Source organism: Zootoca vivipara, chromosome 16 (genome assembly GCF_963506605.1).
Source record: "Zootoca vivipara chromosome 16, rZooViv1.1, whole genome shotgun sequence".
Classification (NCBI taxonomy): domain Eukaryota; kingdom Metazoa; phylum Chordata; class Lepidosauria; order Squamata; family Lacertidae; genus Zootoca; species Zootoca vivipara.
The window spans coordinates 21,138,683-21,159,773 of NC_083291.1; the positions used below are offsets into that span (position 1 = coordinate 21,138,683).

The 21,091-nt window shown below is 44.0% G+C and overlaps 2 protein-coding genes across 2 annotated transcripts; both read right to left on the reverse strand.

The window, feature by feature from the left end:
- Positions 1-2,876: 2,876 nt before the first annotated feature.
- Positions 2,877-19,122, reverse strand: SARAF (store-operated calcium entry associated regulatory factor). Its single transcript, XM_035140513.2, has 6 exons — positions 18,835-19,122; positions 14,595-14,773; positions 12,577-12,991; positions 11,651-11,756; positions 7,334-7,458; positions 2,877-4,130 (listed from the first exon to the last, which is right to left on the reverse strand). Exons 1-6 carry the CDS (start codon positions 18,920-18,922, stop codon positions 4,105-4,107), a joined length of 939 nt encoding a protein of 312 aa, XP_034996404.1. The 5' UTR covers positions 18,923-19,122; the 3' UTR covers positions 2,877-4,104.
- LOC132591228 (uncharacterized) lies at positions 4,264-7,327 on the reverse strand. Its single transcript, XM_060268775.1, has 2 exons — positions 6,145-7,327; positions 4,264-5,811 (listed from the first exon to the last, which is right to left on the reverse strand). The coding sequence occupies exons 1-2, from the start codon at positions 6,938-6,940 to the stop codon at positions 5,003-5,005; spliced, it is 1,605 nt and encodes a 534-aa protein (XP_060124758.1). The 5' UTR covers positions 6,941-7,327; the 3' UTR covers positions 4,264-5,002.
- Positions 19,123-21,091: the final 1,969 nt, after the last annotated feature.

The following is a 21,091-nucleotide window of genomic DNA, read 5'->3' on the forward strand; positions in this document are numbered from 1 at the left end:
CTTCCAAAGGAGCTCAAATGCTAACTAGAACGATGCAGCTATTTTGGTACTAAGGTAAATCATAGCCACTGTAAAGAGAAACTTGAATGGCCTCATCATGGTAAATACCAATATATCTGTGGTTTTCCCAGTAGTGATGTATGGAAGTGAGAGCTGGACCATAAAGAAGGCTGATCGCCGAAGAATTGATGCTTTTGAATTATGGTGCTGGAGGAGACTCCTGAGAGTCCCATGGACTGCAAGAAGATCAAACCTATCCATTCTTAAGGAAATCAGCCCCGAGTGCTCACTGGAAGGACAGATCGTGAAGCTGAGGCTCCAATACTTTGGCCACCTCATGAGAAGAGAAGAATCCTTGGAAAAGACCCTGATGTTGGGAAAGATTGAGGGCACTAGGAGAAGGGGACGACAGAGGACGAGATGGTTGGACAGTGTTCTCGAAGCTACGAACATGAGTTTGACCAAACTGCGGGAGGCAGTGCAAGACAGGAGTGCCTGGCGTGCTATGGTCCATGGGGTCATGAAGAGTCGGACATGACTAAACGACTAAACAACAACAAATCTGTGAAGTTGCCTTTCATGGAGACAGACCAGAACTGTACAAGGTAATTCAAGCATGGTCTCATAGAACTGTTTGGCTGGCATTCGTCTGTCTCACGAGATAATCGAAGAGTGTACCTTCTAGGGAGAAGTCAAACAGCTGGAGAGTTACAGTGCCTGCTGTAGAGACCAATAGGGGAAAGACATGATTTCTTACAGCTGAGGCATTAGAATAGTGGTAGTTTTCAATCCCTTTCCTAATGAACCGTAGCACGGAATTCACCTTTTGCACATCTGCCACAACCTGGGTCAACATCTTAACAGAGGTATCTGCTAAAACCCCAAGGTCTCATTCCATGTCAGTAACCACCAGTCTGGACCCCATGAGTATGTGAAGATACACAGGACAGAAGCAAAGGGAGAGCCTGTGAGGGCCTGGCTTCCTCAATGAAGCTCCAGGCCCTCTCCCCACATGTTCAAAATTCTGTAGTGAAAAAAGAATTATTTCCTTTACTCAGTTTTAGCTTTGCACATATTAAGTTCTGCATTTTATTTCAACATTTGCTGCTTATTATTTGTCAACTGTGCTTATTTACTGAGTTAAGCATACAGCCAAAAGAGAGCATGCCCACTGCTGAATAAAAGGCAACAATATAGACACACAGTTCCAAACCCATTCTCTTCACTGTTACATCTGTTAGATTTCTGATCAATGGGGGGGAAATGCAGAGTGACTAGATAATCAGTAATGCTAAACCCAACCATGGCTCAGTTCTGGGTAGTACAGCAACAACAGGACCAGGGGAGAAGCAAACCAGCTGCATTTTTTTTGCTCTGTGTACCTGCATGTTTGTTCATTCACACCAAGCCAACCTTTGACTTAACATTATGTGCAAACCAAGCCAGTTCCACTATCTCCATTCAATACATTATTCTTTTCCATATAGGAAAGCAGTTTATATAAAACCATCCAGAAGATCACAACTAACAAATCTATACAGTAGTTTTTTTAAGAATGGCTGTCAACTTAATGCAGGACACTGGATTTTTCAGTTAAATTAATCCAGTTCTTATGAATTCATATACCTATTCCATTAGCCATTGTTTCTAGTGTTAAAGAAGTTACAAATTGAAGAAATCAGTTACTTTGACACAGTCTTAAATCCAAAGTATGAAGGTTTTTAAATGCAAACATTTTGGGTTTTTCTCCCCCTCACAGGAGAGGAAGGAGAACCAAGACAACAGTCACAACTGTACTCTCAATAAGAGTAAAAGGTTGTGTACAAGGAACTAGTAACATATATATTCAGCAGAATGAAGGGCATGAAGAAAGAGATGGTATGCCCCACAGAGGACCTTAAGGTCCACAAACAACAATATTCTGGAGATCCCGAGCCATAAGGTGGCTAGATTGGCCTCAACTAGGGCCAGGGCCTTTTCAGTATTGGCCCCAACTCTTTCACAGGAGACCAGGGCCCTGCGGGATTTGTCATCTTTCCGCAGGGCCTGCAAGACAGAGCTGTTCCGCCTGGCCTTTGGGTTGGACTTAGCCTGACCCCTGTGTTTTCCTCCCTCATGGTTTGGATTTATGGACTACTTAAATTTAGGCTGCATTTTAAATTTTAATATTGTATTTTAATATTAAGCCTGGTTTTGACTGGGGAGGGCGGGGTATAAATAAATTATTATTATTATTATTATTAGTGAACACATGTACAAAGTCTATTATGGCACCCAAATTCTACCATATGAAAAAACCCTCTGATGCAGCAAGGGAGATAACTTACAGGGGAGCTGTATTCTGCACAAGGACCTGATATTTTTTAAACTAGTTTTTATTTTTTTTAAATTGCATTACAAAACAAACAGTAAAGCAGGGAAAAGTACACCTATCATCTCCATTTTCCATTCATAAGTCTTTTTCACAGTTTGTTTACCTTTAGTAAAAGTCATTTTTGTCATAGACATCTTGCAGTTGGTGGGAAAGGGGGGGGAGAGATTGTTCTTTCCTTCTGTTGCCTAGTGTTAGTGTAGGGCTTTGTGTCAGCATCATGTGGACAAGGACCTGATGTTGATGAAATCCACATTATGGTGCTCATCTAGGTGAATTGGCTGGATATGTAATTTGATGATATATTACTGTGTACAACTAATGTGATTCTTGCATTGCAGGGGGTTGGGCTAGATGACCCTTGGGACCCCTTCCAACTCTACAGTTCAATGATCTATGTACTAGTGGCCTATGACCAGAACTGGTTAGGGTCAAGGTCTACAATTATATGTATACCTGGAAACCAGCTCCACTGAGCTCAATGGGTTGTAGCCAACCGAATCCACAATGAGTCTACTCAAACTATGACTAAGTTGGTTGCAACCCAAATAAGACTTACTTTTATAAACCGCATGCATGTCTATTCTTGCGTTTCCCCCCAGAAACCAAATAAAAACAAGTTAAAGCAGATTTTTCAAAGATGTAGATATGCCATTTCTTAGTTATTATCCCCAATGTTATTTCCATGTTATTATCCCCAAAAAGCAAACTGGAATTCTCAAAATTTCACTTCTGTTTTTTACTTCTCAGGCATAAAGGTAACCATTCAGAAAGGTCCTTCTCTCTCACCCACCCTTCTCTATCCTTCTTCCCCCCTACAGTGGGAGCTACTTTGAAATCTGTCCCTACTTTGAAATCTGTTTCAAGGTTGACTGATGGGGGGGGTTCTGTTACAAGCTCATCAAGAAGTACAGGCGCTTCTGCCACCAAGAAGAACTTTTTGTCCCACTACAGAACCTTTTTATTTGGAAGGAACGAATCTAAAAGATGTTTTTCCATAAAATGATCAAGAAATAAGAGTTTAACCTTATACTGTAACTGCTACTAAGATTATAACAGCTAAAAATTGGGGACGGGGGGAAGTCTATCTCTTACTATATCTGAATGGATAGAGAAAATTTGGTACAATAGTTACTATGATTACCGTATATTCCGGCGTATAAGACGGCCCCCAACCTTTCCAGTTAAAGTTTGAGTTTGGGATATACTCGCAGTATAAGAAATACGACCCGGTGTATAAGACGACCCCCTACTTTTGAGAAGATTTTCCTGGGTTAAAAAGTAGACTTATACGCAGGAATATACAGTATGGTTTATGGGGAAATGGGTATTTTTTGTAACATTTTGGAACAAGTTTAATGAGAAGATTCACCTTCATGCTTCTTTCAACCTGCTGTAATAGTATTTCTTCGTGCTCTTTATTTTTGGGTTTGTTTGTTTTTTAAATGTTGCTGATTATAAATTATGGTTTACTCAGAAATGTACCATTGTTTTCACTGGGACTTAATGGTTTCAGAAAGAATTTGTGTCCGCTTCTTGTTTTTCTATTCTAAGCAATTATCCAAAACAACTCCTGAAACTATATATTAAAGTTCAAACTCAAATACACATATGTATAACTGAACCAAAGATGAACTTTTACAAAGCTAAAACAGGTTTCAAAATTGTTGGAAATTTTTTTTAAAATTGCTGGAAAGTTGTTTTTATTGACACACTCAAGCAAATCAGGAACTTTATCTCCTTTTTGTGCCTCCAAAACCTAAGAGACAGAAAGAGAAAGATGATCAGTCAATGGGTAATACTTTTGAAAACAGATTGAAAAAATAATTTTATATTATATACATAAATTCTATTAATGTTTACTTGTTTTTAAATTATTCCCCACCCCACCCCCACTCTTTGTTTTCAACTGTTCTTATTTTATCTGTAAGCAGCCTTAAGTCACTGTCAGAGAAAAAGGCAAGGAAAAAATAAATAAATATGTATATAAAAACCACCACCAATTAAACATTACTACAAATGTGTTGTCTTGTGTTGTGTTGTATGTGTGTGTGTCTGTCCATATCCTCTCTCATCTATTACAATGTTCAATAGAGCTGCATTTGAGTAAATATTGTAGACGTAAGACAAGACCTTTTGAAAATAGGTGGAAAGCAGTTCTACTCACATATTTTAATATACGGTACTAATTTTCTATATGCCAGATGCGAGGCAGTAATATGGGAGAGTATTAAATTATGTGTGCTTTCTCCTACATTATGTTGTACAGTCCAGATAGGTTTATCAGCTTGGTGAAAACTAAACCTAAATCGTATGAAAAGTGAGGCAGATGACTTGTCACTTACCTACCCCCAAAGATTTAAACAGGAATTACATTACGGAATGGTAATGACAAAACATCGTTCCAAAACAAATTTATTGATATGCATCAACTAAATTTTGTAAAGCTAAAATATTGACAGACGTCTTATGGGGAAAATAGAATAATAATAATAATAATAATAATAATAATAATTTATTATTTATACCCCGCCCATCTGGCCGGGTTCCCCCAGCCACTCTGGGCGGCTTCCAACAAAACAGAAATTCTAAAATACAGAGATCCATCAAACATTAAAATACAGAAATCCATCAAACATTAAAAGCTTCCCTAAACAGGGCTGCCTTGAGATGCCTTCTAAAGGTCTGGTAATTGTTGTTCTCTTTGACCTCTAGTGGGAGGGCATTCCACAGGGTGGGTGCCACTACCGAGAAGGCCCTCTGCCTGGTTCCCTGTAACTTGGCTTCTCGTAGTGAGGGAACCGCCAGAAGGCCCTCGGAGCTGGACCTCAGTGTCCGGGCAGAACGATGGGGGTGGAGACGCTCCTTCAGGTATACCGGACCGAGGCCGTTTAGGGCTTTAAAGGTCAACACCAACACTTTGAATTGTGCTCGGAAACGTACTGGGAGCCAATGTAGGTCTTTTAGGACCGGTGTTATGTGGTCTCGGCGGCCGCTCCCAGTCACCAGTCTAGCTGCCGCATTCTGGATTAGTTGTAGTTTCCGGGTCACCTTCAAAGGTAGCCCCACGTAGAGCGCATTGCAGTAGTCCAAGCGAGAGATAACTAGAGCATGCACCACTCTGGAGAGACAGTCAGTGGGCAGGTAGGGACTCAGCCTGCGTACCAGATGGAGCTGATAAACAGCTGCCCTGGACACGGAGTTGACCTGTGCCTCCATGGACAGCTGTGAGTCTAAGATGACTCCCAGGCTGCGCACCTGGTCTTTCAGGGGCACAGTTACCCCATTCAGGACCAGGGAGTCCTCCACACCCGCCCGCCTCCTGTCCCCCACAAACAGTACTTCTGTCTTGTCAGGATTCAATCTCAATCTGTTAGCCGCCATCCATCCTCCAACCGCCTCCAAGCACTCACACAGGACCTTCACCGCCTTCACTGGTTCTGATTTAAAAGAGAGGTAGAGCTGGGTATCATCAGCATACTGATGGACACCCAGCCCAAACCCCCTGATGATCTCTCCCAGCGGCTGCATATAGATGTTAAAAAGCATGGGGGAGAGGACAGAACCCTGAGGCACCCCACAAGTGAGAGCCCAGGGGTCTGAACACTCATCCCCCACCACCACTTTCTGAACACGGCCCAGGAGGAAGGAGCGGAACCACTGCATGACAGTGCCCCCAGCTCCCAAACCCTCTAGACGATCCAGAAGGATGTTATGGTCGATGGTGTCAAAAGCCGCTGAGAGATCCAGCAGAACAAGGAAACAGCTCTTACCTTTGTCCCTAGCCCGCCGGAGATCATCGACCAGTGCGACCAAGGCAGTTTCAGTCCCATGGTGAGGCCTGAATCCTGACTGGAAGGGATCCAAATGGTCCGCTTCTTCCAGGCGTGCCTGAAGTTGTTCAGCAACCACTCGCTCAATCACCTTGCCCAAGAATGGAAGATTTGAGACTGGGCGATAGTTGGCCATATTGGCCGGATCTAAAGATGGTTTTTTAAGAAGCGGTTTAATAACCGCCTCTTTCAGCGGGTCTGGGAAGGCTCCTTCATGGAGAGAAGCATTTACCAACCCGCGAAGCCCATCGCCCAGCCCCTCCTGGCTAGCTTTTATAAGCCAGGATGGGCAAGGATCAAGGAGACAGGTGGTTGGTTTCACTCGTCGAAGCAGCCTGTCCACATCCTCGGAGGTAACAGATTGAAATTGATCCCACAAAACTTGACTAGACAGGACTCTAGCACTCCCCCGCCCCGGCCCTGCTCCCACGGTGGAGTCTACCTCTTCCCGAATCTGAGCGACTTTATCTGCAAAAAACTTTGCAAAATCATTGCAGGAGATCATGTGGCCCGTACTGGGCCCGGATGGAGCAGGTGGTTCCGCTAAATTGCGAACCACCTGGAAGAGTCTCCTGCTGCTGTTTTCTGCAGATGCGATGGAGACGGTGAAGAAGGTCCTCTTCGCTGTCGCCATTGCCACTTGGTAGGCTCGAAGTTGAGCTCTAGCCCGTGTCCGGTCTGATTCAAAATGAGTTTTCCGCCACCGGCGCTCTAGCCGTCTCAACGACTGTTTCATCGCCCTCAGCACCGGGGAAAACCACGGGGCTGTCCGGGCTCCATGCAATCTGGTAAGGTGAATGTGGGTGATAGAAAATAGAAACAATATATACAACACAATACAAAAACAAACAAAAACAAAAGGTGTACAGTGGTGGAGGGAAGTCACAGGGGTTGGAATAAGGAAATATATAAACAGAGATATACATATATAATTTTGAATGTATCGCTAAGAATGTTAAAATGTGTAACAATGTAATAATGCAAATAAAATAAAAATATCACGAAGAAGCAAAATTAAAATTAATCAGGAATTAAATGCAATCAATTTCTCTGGACTGCAGTGAAGTGATTAAAGTTACCGCCCCTAAGGTTCACCAGGAAAATAAAGATAACATAGCTTATAACTTACCTGAGGTGGACTTTGTCCCTGAATAAGATGTTGCAGAGCTGTTTGAAGCACCAAATGTAGGAGGTGGGGCAGTTGGGCCAGCCCACGTATTATGGTAAGGTGAATGTGGGTGATATGTAGATGACCTGTGGTGGGGAGAAATCGATTAAACTATTTTAGTGGCAAATGTCATTTCCCCACCACATGCAATAGCAGTACTAATACAAATGTTTAAAGAAACAGATAAGCTAGAATAGAAGTGGGGAGATAAAAATATAAAATATTTTCCCCCTATAGATTTTATTAAAGTTTGAAAGAAAATAATACAGTAAATATATTGGATGTTTGATACTAAGCTTTGTATCAAAAAAGCAAAAACAAAACTAATCTACATAAAAACAATTCAAAATTAAGAAAAAAGAACTGCTGATTCTTTGTTAGCTATATATAGAAAATTATTCCAAACATCCACTCTAAGGTAACACCCTACAATTACACTTTTTATAAACCAATATTTTCTTCAGTCCTTAAACCCAGATATCGCACGTTCATGTTCTTTATCAGGCAAAAAAGTCTACTGTATAAGGAGTCTGTTTTTTAAAAAGTGGAAGGTCATAAAATGTGAAACTCCTCACCAGCAACAAAGGCATTGTGAACCCAGAAACCAACCACCCCTTTCTTTTAAAAAGGTCACTAAAGGAAAAACACATTTATATACGCAAGTGGATATTCAGTAATTTTGGGAAGAGTCATAGCACAGTAGCAGATTCTAAGGGCTGAGGAAGAACCCTGCCTCAAACCCTAGAGTTATGCTACCAGTCAGTGTTGAGAATACAGAGGTAGGTGAACCAATGGGTCTGACATATAAAGCAGCTTTCTAGTTCCTAACAGCAAGAAATTACAAGTAAACTTTCACCATACAAGTAACACATGACTGGTTATTTTAATAAGAACTCTGCTGGAATGCCAGTGATGCATTCATCCAGATACTGGAAGCTTTTTTATTTTTTTTAGAAAAATTCAAATCAAAATGTTGGATGTAGCTTTCAGTTCTTGTTGCTATTATTTATTCAATAAGAAAATAGGGATCCTAGTGTGGTTACAGTTAAAAAAAATTATATTAAAAACAATTAAAACCCATTACAGGCACAAGAATAGGATGGGTCTTGAAAACACAAGTTGTAAACATAGCTCACCCAGCAAAAGTTGCAGGTTTGAGACAAGACAATTTATATCAGTAATCAAGAACAGCTTTTGAGTCAGTCTCATGTTTTGCATCCTTTAATTTCTAAATGTGTCAAGAAACCCCAAAGGGACATTTCTTTGTAACATTTCTTGATTTTGCATTGGCCTTAAACCAGCAGCACAACTGGACACCTTCATCTGCCCCAGCCGCAAACAAAACGTGTCTCTCCCATAATGGTCTCTACAGCCACAGGAGGCGCTGTAACCTTCCAACAATGACTTCACCCCCAAAGGCACATTCTTCCATTGTCCCCCAAGACAGACAGATGCAAACCAATCTAGTAAACAAGGATCAATTATGGCATAAGCTGCTACAACCAATGCTGGTAAAAGATTGCTATCTAGGCCCCATCTATAAATTCAAAGAGGGACGCGGTGGTTTAAACCACAAAGTCTAGGGATTGCCGATTGGAAGGTCGGCAGTTCGAATCCCTGCGACGGAGTGAGCTCCCGTTGTTCGGTCCCTGCTCCTGCCCACCTAGCAGTTCGAAAGCACGTCAAAGTGCAAGTAGATTAATAGGTCCGATGGGAAGGTAAATGGCGTTTCCGTGTGCTGCTCTGGTTTGCCAGAAGAGACTTAGTCATGCTGGCCGCATGACCCGGAAGCTGTACGTCAGCTCCCTCAGCCAGTAAAGCGAGATGAGCGCACAACCCCAGAGTCGTCCATGGCTTTCCCCAAAGCACCCCTATATTCCCCTCACAGGTCTCCTAACAAATCTGTAATAAATAAAACCTGCCCTTATTCCCTTATCTCCTTTGTAGGTTCTCCATCAGTAGGAGAGAATAGCAGAGGCCAACCAGAGAATATTGAGAAGCAAAGCAGCTAGGTAGTAAGCCTGATCTTTATTGAACTGTTGCAACAATGGTGCTCCCCTCACAGGCAGGAGAAAGAGTACCTAGAACCAAGGCGTGCCTGCCCTTATATAGACATTTAAAACTGCCCATTCTCGAGTCCAAGACCACCCCCAGAAGCATCATACATACATCGCAGAAAAGGCGGTCTACAGCAGATATCTGAGTCGGTTGTTTATCCCGTCTGCCAAGTTATCTGATAATGCCTTATCTGATTGCCCTTCCTGGTAGTCTGGCCATTCCTTTGAGATGGTAATCACTTTAATTCCTGAGACAATGGGAAGGTTCCCTCACCCCCTCCTTTCCTTGCAGAGAAACATTTTGTAAGTTTGGGAGTCAAAATGGTTTCAGGGCTGTCCTCCTGTGCTGCTTCACACATGGGGCCCATACATGGTACATTGGTGAACATATATATATATATATACACATACATACATACATACATACATACATACATACATACATAAGACCTTAAATTTTTTTGTTTCTACTCTCAGCACCCTTAACAAACCACAGTTTCCAAGATTCTTTGAGGGAAGCCATGGCTGTTTAAAGTGATATGATACTGCTTTAAATGTATAATTCAGATGGGGTATTATATACAGGTTAGATCACAATAGGGCCATGTTGGTAACAGTGTTTTAACAGAAATACTGTTAATAGCAAGACGGAAAACAACAGGATTGCATTTTAGCTCTTTTTCTGTTTCTTTTTCTATGTAAATAACATGGTTACTGAGTTGTCATCAACTTCCTTTTTCCTCTGATTTACATGGGCTGTGATCTTGGCTGTGTTTTACACTGATAACTGAGCACTGATAAGCTGTTACTTAAATTTCATTCCTTTTGAAGCAGCAGTTAATAAACTATACTACAAAACAATTATGTCGGGGGGGGGGGGGAAGCACAAAGGGAAATGGAGAGAAAAGGGAGGCTTGATAAGCAAAAGGAGCCAAAGAAACCAGTCTGGGGAGAAATAACCTGGAATGTAAAATGAGCTAAGAGGAGCTGGAGATCAAATAAGTAATTAACAGAATTATACCTAGATCTGGTAATGTAAAGTAGCTAGTTCATAACGAACGAAACTGGAGAAACATTACTGTAGTTGTATATTGGAATAGGCAGGCCGCAGGAATGCAAAACAAATATTAGAAGCTTATGTTAGAAAGAAGGAAGACCAGCTTAAAGACGATTTATAGTAACTTGACCTTTGAATTATATTTTCAAATGTACACCTCTCCTTTTTGTTTTTTAAGAACTCCCCAAAACAAAAGATAATATGCAACAAGCAAAACACAATTTAAGAATTTTTAGTATTTGAAATATTCTGTTATTTGAAAGCAAAGACCACCATTGAACACCTCATTTCTCCTGAAGCTGCTGCTTTACTATAAACAGGGTAGCAGGAATTTCTTCACTGAATGATGCAATGCTATGCAACTGCAAAACAAGGAGCCTAATTAAAAGAGCATTGTATCAAGGATAGCCAATTTCTATATTCTCTGGTGGCCAATCTGGTTTCCAGACTGTGGGCCTGAAGAATACTTTGCACACAACCTAACTCCTTCATGGCTACTATAATAAAGTCTCCAAGTGACTACAGGCTTGATTACTATGTACAGAGATGCAGCACTTCAAGTACAAGATAAATATTTCTCAGAACTTTAAGCATTTTTTCCCCTTTTGAAACTGTAGCATGCTTAATAAAATATTACAAATTATATCACGTCAAATGCTAGAAACGCAATATCAATACTGCAGATTTTATATCATCTCTAGAAGAAATATATTCCAAATGAAATGAGAACAGATTCTGGAAGTTTTTGGCTTTACGTTAGGGATTAATTTTACTCTAGATGTTAGGGCTCATAATTGATTTTGAATGTATTGATTGCAGCGACGATTGTTTTAGCTATACACCAAAAAATTCCAGTTATTCCCCTAATTGTTGTTGTTGTTTAGTCATTTAATAGTGTCCGACTCTTCGTGACCCCATGAACCAGAGCATGCCAGGCACTCCTGTCTTTATTCCCCAAATTAGAGAATGGTTAATCAAAACTTTAAAAATAGAAGACATAAATTATTGGATGTTGCATGAAGAAGACAATCTCTCACTTTGGTTTCTTGTCCTTGGGAATGCCATTCCTTTCACCTCTCACACATTTTATGTAAATATATCACCCACCAGGCCCAGAAAGTATTGTTGCCAAGAGAAAACAAGGTAGATAGTCTTAGAGCTTACCTTTGGTTGCCTGCCAGGTATCCCAGTAGCCCTCCAGCACCTAACCCAGTCCAGAATCCAGGCCCAGAATTTGAATTTGAACCAGAATACGAGCCACTAGCATCACCTTAATCCAAATAAAATTATATAGATTTAGATTAAACAATCTTTGAAACAGAAGCAGTGCTGCTATGTTTAAGAAAAGTTACAAGAGGGCTATTTGCTTTGGAATGTCACTCAAGATCAAGGAATCCTCTCAAATTATTTCAGACGTTGAATCAAGGGCTGCTTAAAAACTCTGAAATAATGAAGGGGAACTACACTAACAGTTCACACATGCACACTCATAATTCCCATTACGTAATGCTTCCAGATTCACAATGGGTAATATGAAGGCAATTCATCCGATGTTAATTCATACATGCAAATCATCATGATGCTATAGTTAACAAGGTAAAGGTAAGGTAAAGGGACCCCTGACCATTAGGTCCAGTCGTGACCGACTCTGGGGTTGCGCACTCATCTCGCATTATTGGCCGAGGGAGCCGGCGTACAGCTTCCAGGTCATGTGGCCAGCATGACAAAGCCGCTTCTGGCAAACCAGAGCAGCACATGGAAACGCCGTTTACCTTCCCGCTGTAGAAGTTCCTATTTATCTACTTGCATTTTGACATGCTTTCGAACTGCTAGGTTGGCAGGAGCTGGGACCAAGCAACGGGGGCTCACCCCATCACAGGGATTCGAACCGCCGACCTTCTGATCGGCAAGCCCTAGGCTCAGTGGTTTAACCACAGCGCCACCTGGGCCCCAAATAGTGCCCCCAAATAAAAAAATAAAAATAAATAAAAAATAGCATCACTGCTATGTCAGCAAACACTATTGTCCAGCTTCGGACAAGATCTCTCAATGCCTGTGTTCCTGTTGTCATATACAAGAGAGAACGTTACCTGTGAAGTGGGATTTATATGCTGGAGGAGGTGAGAAGTCTGATTTAAATCCTGGTGGAGGGGGACTTCGATGATCCTGCCCATTGGTTCCTGGATAGCCATCATCGTGAGAGAAACCATGTTGTGGCCGGTTATCACAGAGGAATAGCTTGTAGACGCCGTAAACAAGGACCACAAATAATATTAAGAGGACCACTCCAACACCTGAGCCTAATGAATCATGAGACGTTGTGGAATAGTAACTCCCACCAAAGGAATTTGCTTTCTGCTGTCCTTCCTTGGTTAATTCTAATGTGTACTCCAAGCCACATGATCCTTTTAATATGTAAGGGTCATCCGGGTAATCGTATCCTTCACAGCTTACTTCGATTTTTCCAAAGCGATATGAAATATCCATATGTGCTTTACACTCCCACTGAAAAAGGAAACATCATTTGTTATTTTTGCTTCCTTTTAAGTAGAATAATATAAACTACAGATACCAAATTGTGTCTGTCCACAAGTGGACTAGATATCTATGAGCAAAATGGATTCCCCCTCCCTGCCCCTTAAATGTAAGCTAGATGACTTTATGGAGCAGATCTGACTGAGCATACAGGGAGAGAAGGAGAAGTCCTATCATATGAAAGGACTTCTGCTCACATGACCGTGGATCTCACAAATAATGTTACTTAAAAACAGTGTAACACGCACAGCATTTCTGTTTCCTGCAGATTGGGGGCAGGTTCTCAAAAGGAATTTCACAAGAACATAACACTAAATAATTAATAAATTTGGACCTTGTAGTAAGACTTTAAACATTCATTCTCTGAGTTCTGTAGCAGTCAACACCAACTGTTTGATTGCATATATATGGTACTTTATTTTTATTCTCAAGGGCTTTTTAAATTTATTAGGATGCATGTATCCTCAAAATATTAAAACAGCATGTCATTATTATTATTTTAAATGGTTAAAGTTTTAAACAAAAGTTGGCAGAGAGGCTGTCAAAACTTTTGTTCAGAGTGAAATAGCATACATTTCATACATTCTGTGCCAGCTTCTTCTCTGCCTGAGATTTAAAAAGTAAGCCAGAAATGAATATGTCTTTTAGAAGTCACATCCCTTTGGTAAGGAACTACAGTGGTACCTCGACATCCGAATGCCTTGACTTCCGAAGGTTTCGACTTACGAAGTTGGCAAACCCGGAAGTCTTTTTGCCATGCGTGTGGTCCACGCATGCGCAGAAGTGCAAAATCTCGCTTTGCGCATGCACAAAATGGACGCTTCGACATCCAAAGGTTTTGACTTACGAAGGGCGCCATGGAACGGATTGTCTTCGTAAGTCGAGGTACCGCTGTAAAGCACTTCTCTATTTTCTAATGACTTGGCACAATGCATTATCAAATTACAAAAAAAGAAAACCAAAACAGTACTTGACTTTATTATATGCCGTAAATACTGTATTTTTGGCCTAAAGAGTTCAATCTTCCAGGATTATAAATTAGTTATTTTAAAGAATGCAATGCAATAAAAAATTATCCTTATGGAGTTTACTCATCTAACATTCAAACCAGAATCGTCAGTCTACTTGTTGTAGAAGACTTCAAAATATTCCACTAATTCATTCTTGTGGCTGAGGAAGCAGGTTGGTCAACAATCTTGTTTGGAGAACTTTTATTACAGTTCAGTTTTTCTAAAAAAACAGAGTCCCATAAATGAGGGAAGCTTGTCTTTACCCACTTAACAGGATTCACAAAGTGGCTCGGGGAAGACTGTCAAACAGAAGTACGTACTCTTTAATAGCACAGGAACACTTGAAAGAAATATGGACCCACTTTGTAGAGGAGTTAGCTTCTCTCAATCTAGCTGTTTGTTTTTTACCTCCTACGGTACATCTGGCTGGAAATGGAAGCATCAATGGTTCATCACCTTAAGTCCTGCCCATTTTGCCTTATGTATGCCTTATCAAGGGAACATACAGCATTTTCTCACCCCAACACCAGGATTAATTTATACAGATTCCCAAGTAACTATACCTGTACATCGTAGCCATCCCAGCCTTTGTTGTAACACTGGACAACCTCAGGGGTGTACGCTGCACATCCAGCTGAGCCGCCAGTACAGTGCAACTGGGGAACTGGAGATGTCCGTCGAGAATTTGTAAACCTGCCTGGGTAGAGTGTCAGGGCTTGGATTTCTCGCAACAAAATTTTATCTGGAAGAATGTGTGAGTTACAAAAATACATTGAGAAACACTAGGCAAAAATAGGAATGCAGACTTTTCCTTTTTTAAAAAAAAAATCCAGGGTAAACACTAAAAGCCAACAGTTAACTTCTCAGTAGAATAATTCCTGTTACCATTTTCCCAGTATTTCCCAGCTGCCTATGACAATCCCAAATACTGATTTAACAAATAATATTACAAAGCTCTCTACTGTCTGAAAACTAAGCACAGAAAAAAGGATTTTCTTTTCTTATGCTCTACATATATGCTGATACATAATTACTGGAGGACAGGAAAGCACTGCCTTGCTGGATCAGGCCAATACCCCATTTCACCTTTTCTCAAACTTGGTTCCCCAGATGTTGGACTACCAACACCCATCATCCTGGCCCACTCGTCCTGGTAACTAGGAGTGATGGGAGTTGTAGTCCAACAACATCTGGGGAACAAAGTTTGAGAAAGGCTGTTCCATATTGTCAAGTATTTTGTTTCCAAGATCTGTCAGCCAGGTGTCTTTGAAATCTCAGTAAGCAAGGTACTGTATGTACAGTGGTACCTCGGTTTATGAGCACAATTGGTTCCGGAAGTCTGTTCATAAACTGAAGCGTTCATAAACTGAAGCAAACTTTCCCATTGAAAGTAATGGAAAGTGGATTAATCCGTTCCAGATGGGTCCGCGGAGTACTCAACCTGAAGCGTACTTAACCCGAAGCATGGGTGTAATTGGTTCTGGAAGTCTGTCCATAAACTGAAGCGTTCATAAACTGAAGTGAACTTTCCCATTGAAAGTAATGGAAAGTGAATTAATCCGTTCCAGATGGGTCCGCGGCGGTCGTAAACCGAAAATTCATAAACTGAGGTGTTCATAAACCGAGGTTCCACTGTATCTTATTTTATACTAGTGTCATTCAGCCCATTAAATAAATGGGCGCTAGAACGGGCCCCTCCCACAGCCGCCGCTTCGTCGTTGCGCTCTGCTGAGCCCAGCTGGCGCCCAGGAGAAGGCCGCGATTCGGCCTCTTTCTGCGGTGGCGGCGCCCACGGCTGCTGCTTCGTTGGGGCGCTCCACTTGCTGCTGGTCGCAGGGGGGGAGCGTAGGGGGGGAGGAAAAGCAAGCAGCCTCCTCCTCGCGCAGTGAGGCGCTTGTCCAGCCGGGAGCAACGGTTGGCGGCCACAGGTAAACGGTAGGCAGAGGGGTGGGGTGAGGAGTGTGTGTGTGTGTGTCCAGTCTCTGCGTCCAATCCGTGTCCGTGGGGCACATGCGCAGTAGCGTGGACACAGGGACTGGACGCAGACACACTTGCACATTATTATATAGGATTTGCCCAGCATAATAATAATAATCAAATATACTGTATATAGTGTTTGGACATGGAGGTTCCATTTAATTTACAATCCTATCTACAACCGAACTGCAGCACATTGGATCTGAATTCCACATTCCATGAAATACACAGCATTGGGCTGTTACACTGAAGCCCAATTAGCCCACTACCTATTCATAAGATGCCTTTGAAAGCTACAGCTTTCCCCTGGTCTGACTAGTGATTACGGTAGTATGCAGAGAGATACTGCTGCTGAATAGGAAGGTTTTCATGTTGTCACCACCGTTACTGAGAATATGAAAAGACACTTGTTGCATCACACCAAATATTCACTTAGTGACCAGATTATTCTGGAACTCTTACAAAAAGGCAACTGCTCTCCTGTTTATTTCTCTCCCCCACCTACACCCCCAAAACCCCAGTCATATCCAGAGACAAACTGCCTCGGAGCCTGCATCTTTCATTTGTTAATTCATTAATTCATCCTATATAATAATGTCCAAGTTGTCCCTGCGTCCAAGCTGTCCCGTGTGTCCCTGGGTCACTGCGCATGTGCCCCAGGGATACAGGGATTGGACGGAGGGACAACGGCCAACCGCCGCTCCGCCAACCGCCACTCCGAAGCCCAGTCTCATGCTGGAGGTGCGCGGCGAGGCGGCGGGGGAAAGAAGTGCTCCCCCCCCTCCGGCAGCCTTGCCGCGCACCTCCGGCAAGGGACAGCGCTTCCTCGGCCGAAGCGGCAGCGGGCGCCGGGGGAAGCCGGCTTTGGCTTGGCGGCGGCGGGAAGAAGAGAAGGAATTCCTCCTCTTTTTCCTGCCGCCGCCAAGCCAGTCCCCAAGCTGAAGTGCGGCGCGGCGGGGGCTTTTCGCTGTTTGACTTCCCGGAGTGAAGGGGGAGGCAAACGGCGAAAAGCACCCGCCGCGCCGCACTTCGGCTCGGGGACTGACTTGGCAGCGGCGGGAAGAAGGGGAGGAATTCCTCCCCTTCTTCCCGCCGCCGCCAAGCCAGTCCCGGCCCGCCGCGCCGCACTTCGGCTCGGGGACTGGCTTGGCAGCGGCGGGAAGAAGGGGAGGAATTCCTCCCCTTCTTCCCACCGCCGCCAAGCCAGTCCCGGAGCCGAAGTATGGCGTGGCGGGGTTTTTCGCTGTTTGCCTCCCCCTGGGGGGAAGGCAAACGGTGAGAAGCCCCCGCTGCGGGGTTGCCGGCTCTGTCGGGTGGGGGGGAGGGAGAAGCAGAAGATCTGATCGGTCTTCGGCTTCTCCCTTCCCCTGCCCAACAGAGCCGGCATTTGGCTCTGTCAGGTGGAGGAAGGGAGAAGCAGAGGATCGGATTGCTTCTCCCTCCCCCCACCCGACAGAGGCGGCAACCCCGGGATCTGTGCTTTCTGTCGGTGGTGGTGGGAGGGGAACGAATGGAGAGAAAGGGCTGCTTTCTCTCCGTTCGTTCCTCTCCCCTCACCACCAACAGAAAGGGCTGTCGGTGGCGGAGGGAGAGGAAGGAAGGAGGAGAAAGGGCTGCTTTCTCCTCCTTTGTTCCTGTCCCTCTGCCGCCGACAGCAAGGACAGGTCCGTGGCGAGGCGGCGGGTGTGTGTGTGTGAGAAGCACTCCTCCCCCCCGCCGCCTTGGCACGCAGCGCCGGCATGGGACGGAGTTTCGGAGAAGATCTCCGGCCCCCCCCCTCGCCGCGCACCTCCCGCATGAGACGGGGCTTTGGAGACCTCCGAAGCTCCGTCCCATGCCGGCGCTGCACGAGAGCAGCGTTCTAGCGCCCGTTTCTAAACGGGCTGAATTCCACTAGTAGAATCATAATACTGTTGAGTTGGAAGGGGCTCTGTGGTCCATTCACTACTACTACTACTACTACTACTACTAAATTTGTATACTGCCCCATACCTGCAGGACTCAGATGTTTCACAAGATAAAATTGCAATATAAAAACATAAAATACATAATAAAAATAAAAAAGTGAACCACCCAATAACCCCCTACTCCAACACATTTTAAAAGGGCATTGGTCCCAGCCCTTTGCAATTCAATGAATTTGTCAACAAAAGCAACACAGCTCAGGCTTACAACCACACCCACCACCAGTCACAGGAGGAAAAAGGGGATGTGGAGGCAAGTGGGAAACGACCAAGTTCAGGCATCAAGTTCTCTAAAAGCTTACAAATGCCCGCTTGGGCGGAAAGTAGTATAATACATGCAACACGTGGGCGACACACAATGATCTCCAAATCAATTCTACATTATTCATCATACAATGTTTATCAAACTTCTTAGATATATATATTTATGTAAAAGCCACAGAGACTTACAAGCTAACAACTCTGAAAACAAACTGTTGATATCTAATTCCAATGCACTTTTCAAATTTTAAACTCCAACTGAATGTCCAATTCTAGTGTGTTTTCCAAATATTAAACTCAGTCTTTTGGGGGCTGTCACCCTTTGGACGCCCCGACATGCCACCTTTTGGCGTGGCCGGTCCCGCTTCTGCCTGCAACGAACGCCAAAACCCGGAAGCTCCCAAGCAAGCAGGACGCCGGGAGAGCCGCCCTCCCGCACCGAAGGCGTTTCCGAGGTAAACTGCTCCTGAGCCTGGAAGCCCCATTTCCCTGTCAAGACTGACAACAGAAGCCTCTGACAGGATGTCAGGAAGCGGTGTCAAGGAAGCGGCAACACTCCTTTCCACTTCCCCACACGCCCGCCGCTCCGGCCTGGCCTTACCCTGCTGGGCCCAGCCCCACGCCAGCCCGGTCCCCGTCAGCACCACCAACAGCGGCAAGACCAGCGGCAGCCTCAGCGGCGCCACCATCGCGGCGCCTCCGCCGACGAGTCTTCTTTCTCAGCGACTGTGGCGTCGGAGATCTCGACGTCTGTGATTGGCTCCCTCGCCGGCTCGCGGCTGCTGCCTTCTTCAAGGATCGAACCTTCTCGACAGCGCAACGGTGTTTTAACCGCCACGCAGTTGGAGGGGGGCGGGAATTTGTCGCTCGCCTTTCGCGACTGGAGGGTCGTCCGACAAGGCAATGGGATGATTGGCCATTCCGCCCGCCCACCACCACCTCCACCACCTGTCGCCCGGCAATCCTATTCGCTGGCTGGAGAAGCTCCTCTCCTCTCATTGGCTCTGCTTGCTATAGGAGGCGGGGCAAAGCAAGCAGCAGCCGGGAACCAATGGGCTTGCGCTGGGTGTACATTAAAGTGTAGTGTCGCTTCCGGTGAGTCAGTGTCAATAAACAAAGGCCGCTTAGGGGGCGATTAATAATACTACAGGGACATAGCTGCCAAGTTTTCACTTTTCTCGCGAGGAAGCCTATTCAGCATAAGGGAAAATCCCTGTAAAAAAGGGATAACTTGGCAGCTATGTACAGGGATCAAACTTGGGTCCCCAACTTTTGTTGGACTACAACTCCCACGATCCCTTTCTAGCAGGACCAATCGTCACGGGTGATGATGGGTGTTGTAGTCCATCGACAGCCGGTGACCCAAGTTTGAGGAACACGGGACCGGACACGGGAAAAGTTCCCCAGTGATAGTGGATTATTATTGTGGTTGTTTGGTGGCAAGCAAGCTGGAGTCTTGTGACACCTTACATTGAGCACAATGTGGCTTGAGCTGTTGTAGGCAGGGCTATACTTGCGCAAATCCATGCATGAAGCACAACAGATATAATATATGATGCAATATATTACCCAGCCGTGCAATGCACTATGATTCAGTTAAGGTTGTGAACAGAGATTTTTTTAAAAAAGAGCCTGACCTGACATTTTAACAGCACCTTGATCTATGGGTAGTGACATTATAGTAAAAGGTAAAGATAAAGGACCCCTGGACGGTGAAGTCCAGTCAAAGGCGACTGGGGTGTGGCGCTCATCTTGCTTCGGACCGACGTTTGTCCACATACAGCTTTCCGGGTCATGTGGCCAGCATGACTAAACTGCTTCTGGCGCAACGGAAGCCAGGGTGCACAGAAACACCTTTTACCTTCCTGCCACAGTGGTACCTATTTATCTACTTGCACTGGTGTGCTTTCGAACTGCTAAGTTGGCAGGAGCTGGGACCGTCACCCCATCACACGGATTTGAACCGCTGACCTGATCAGCAAGCCCAGGAAGCTCAGTGGTTTGGACCACAGCACCACCATCTCCCTTCGACATTTACTTGACATTATAGTAAAAGGTGTTGGCTCCTTTATATTAAGTAATTGCAACAAAATGATTTTTCCAATGCCATGGATATTTGACCTTTAATTCCCCACTCCCACACACATTCAATTGTATTAATTAATCTGTACTGATTTACAACACTCTATGCCTTCCAATTGCTTTATAGAGCATACACGATGCCACCTTAAAAAACCCCACAATAATTTTACACATATATTTGTTGAGAGCTGTTGCGAATATCCTAGGCCAGGGAATCTCTGCATGCCTTCTGGACTTGGTGGATTGATGATTTTCCTTGAATCAAGGTGTGGTTTCAAAAAATAGGCTCAGGCACTGGTACAATTTAAATGATTTTATTATTTGCATCTTGTTGCAACACCATTGTACACACAACCATGAAATTAAAAGTTAAGTGTTATACAAACAGTTTTAACTTGGTCTCACAGAAAGCTGCTTATACTCTACCACACGAGTAAGAAGAACCAGCGATGTTGAATGGTGATGAAGGGAAGTAATGAGGTTGGAGGAAAAGGGCATAAAAAGGAGGCAGGACAAAAGGTTGCATGAATTCCATTCCCTTTTGGTGTCTGGGCGGCAGGATTGCATCATTCCCTGCTCTTATGAGAAAGAGCATCATCTCTACCTTTCAAACCATAAAGTTGTAGAGCTGGAAGGGATTCCAAGGGTCATCTAGTCCAACCCCCTGCAATGCAGGAATCTCAACTAAATCATGCGCGACAGAACAGAATTTCCCATGAGGTTCAAGAGTTGCCCACCTCCAAATACATTCAATCAAAGAAATAAGAATATAAGCA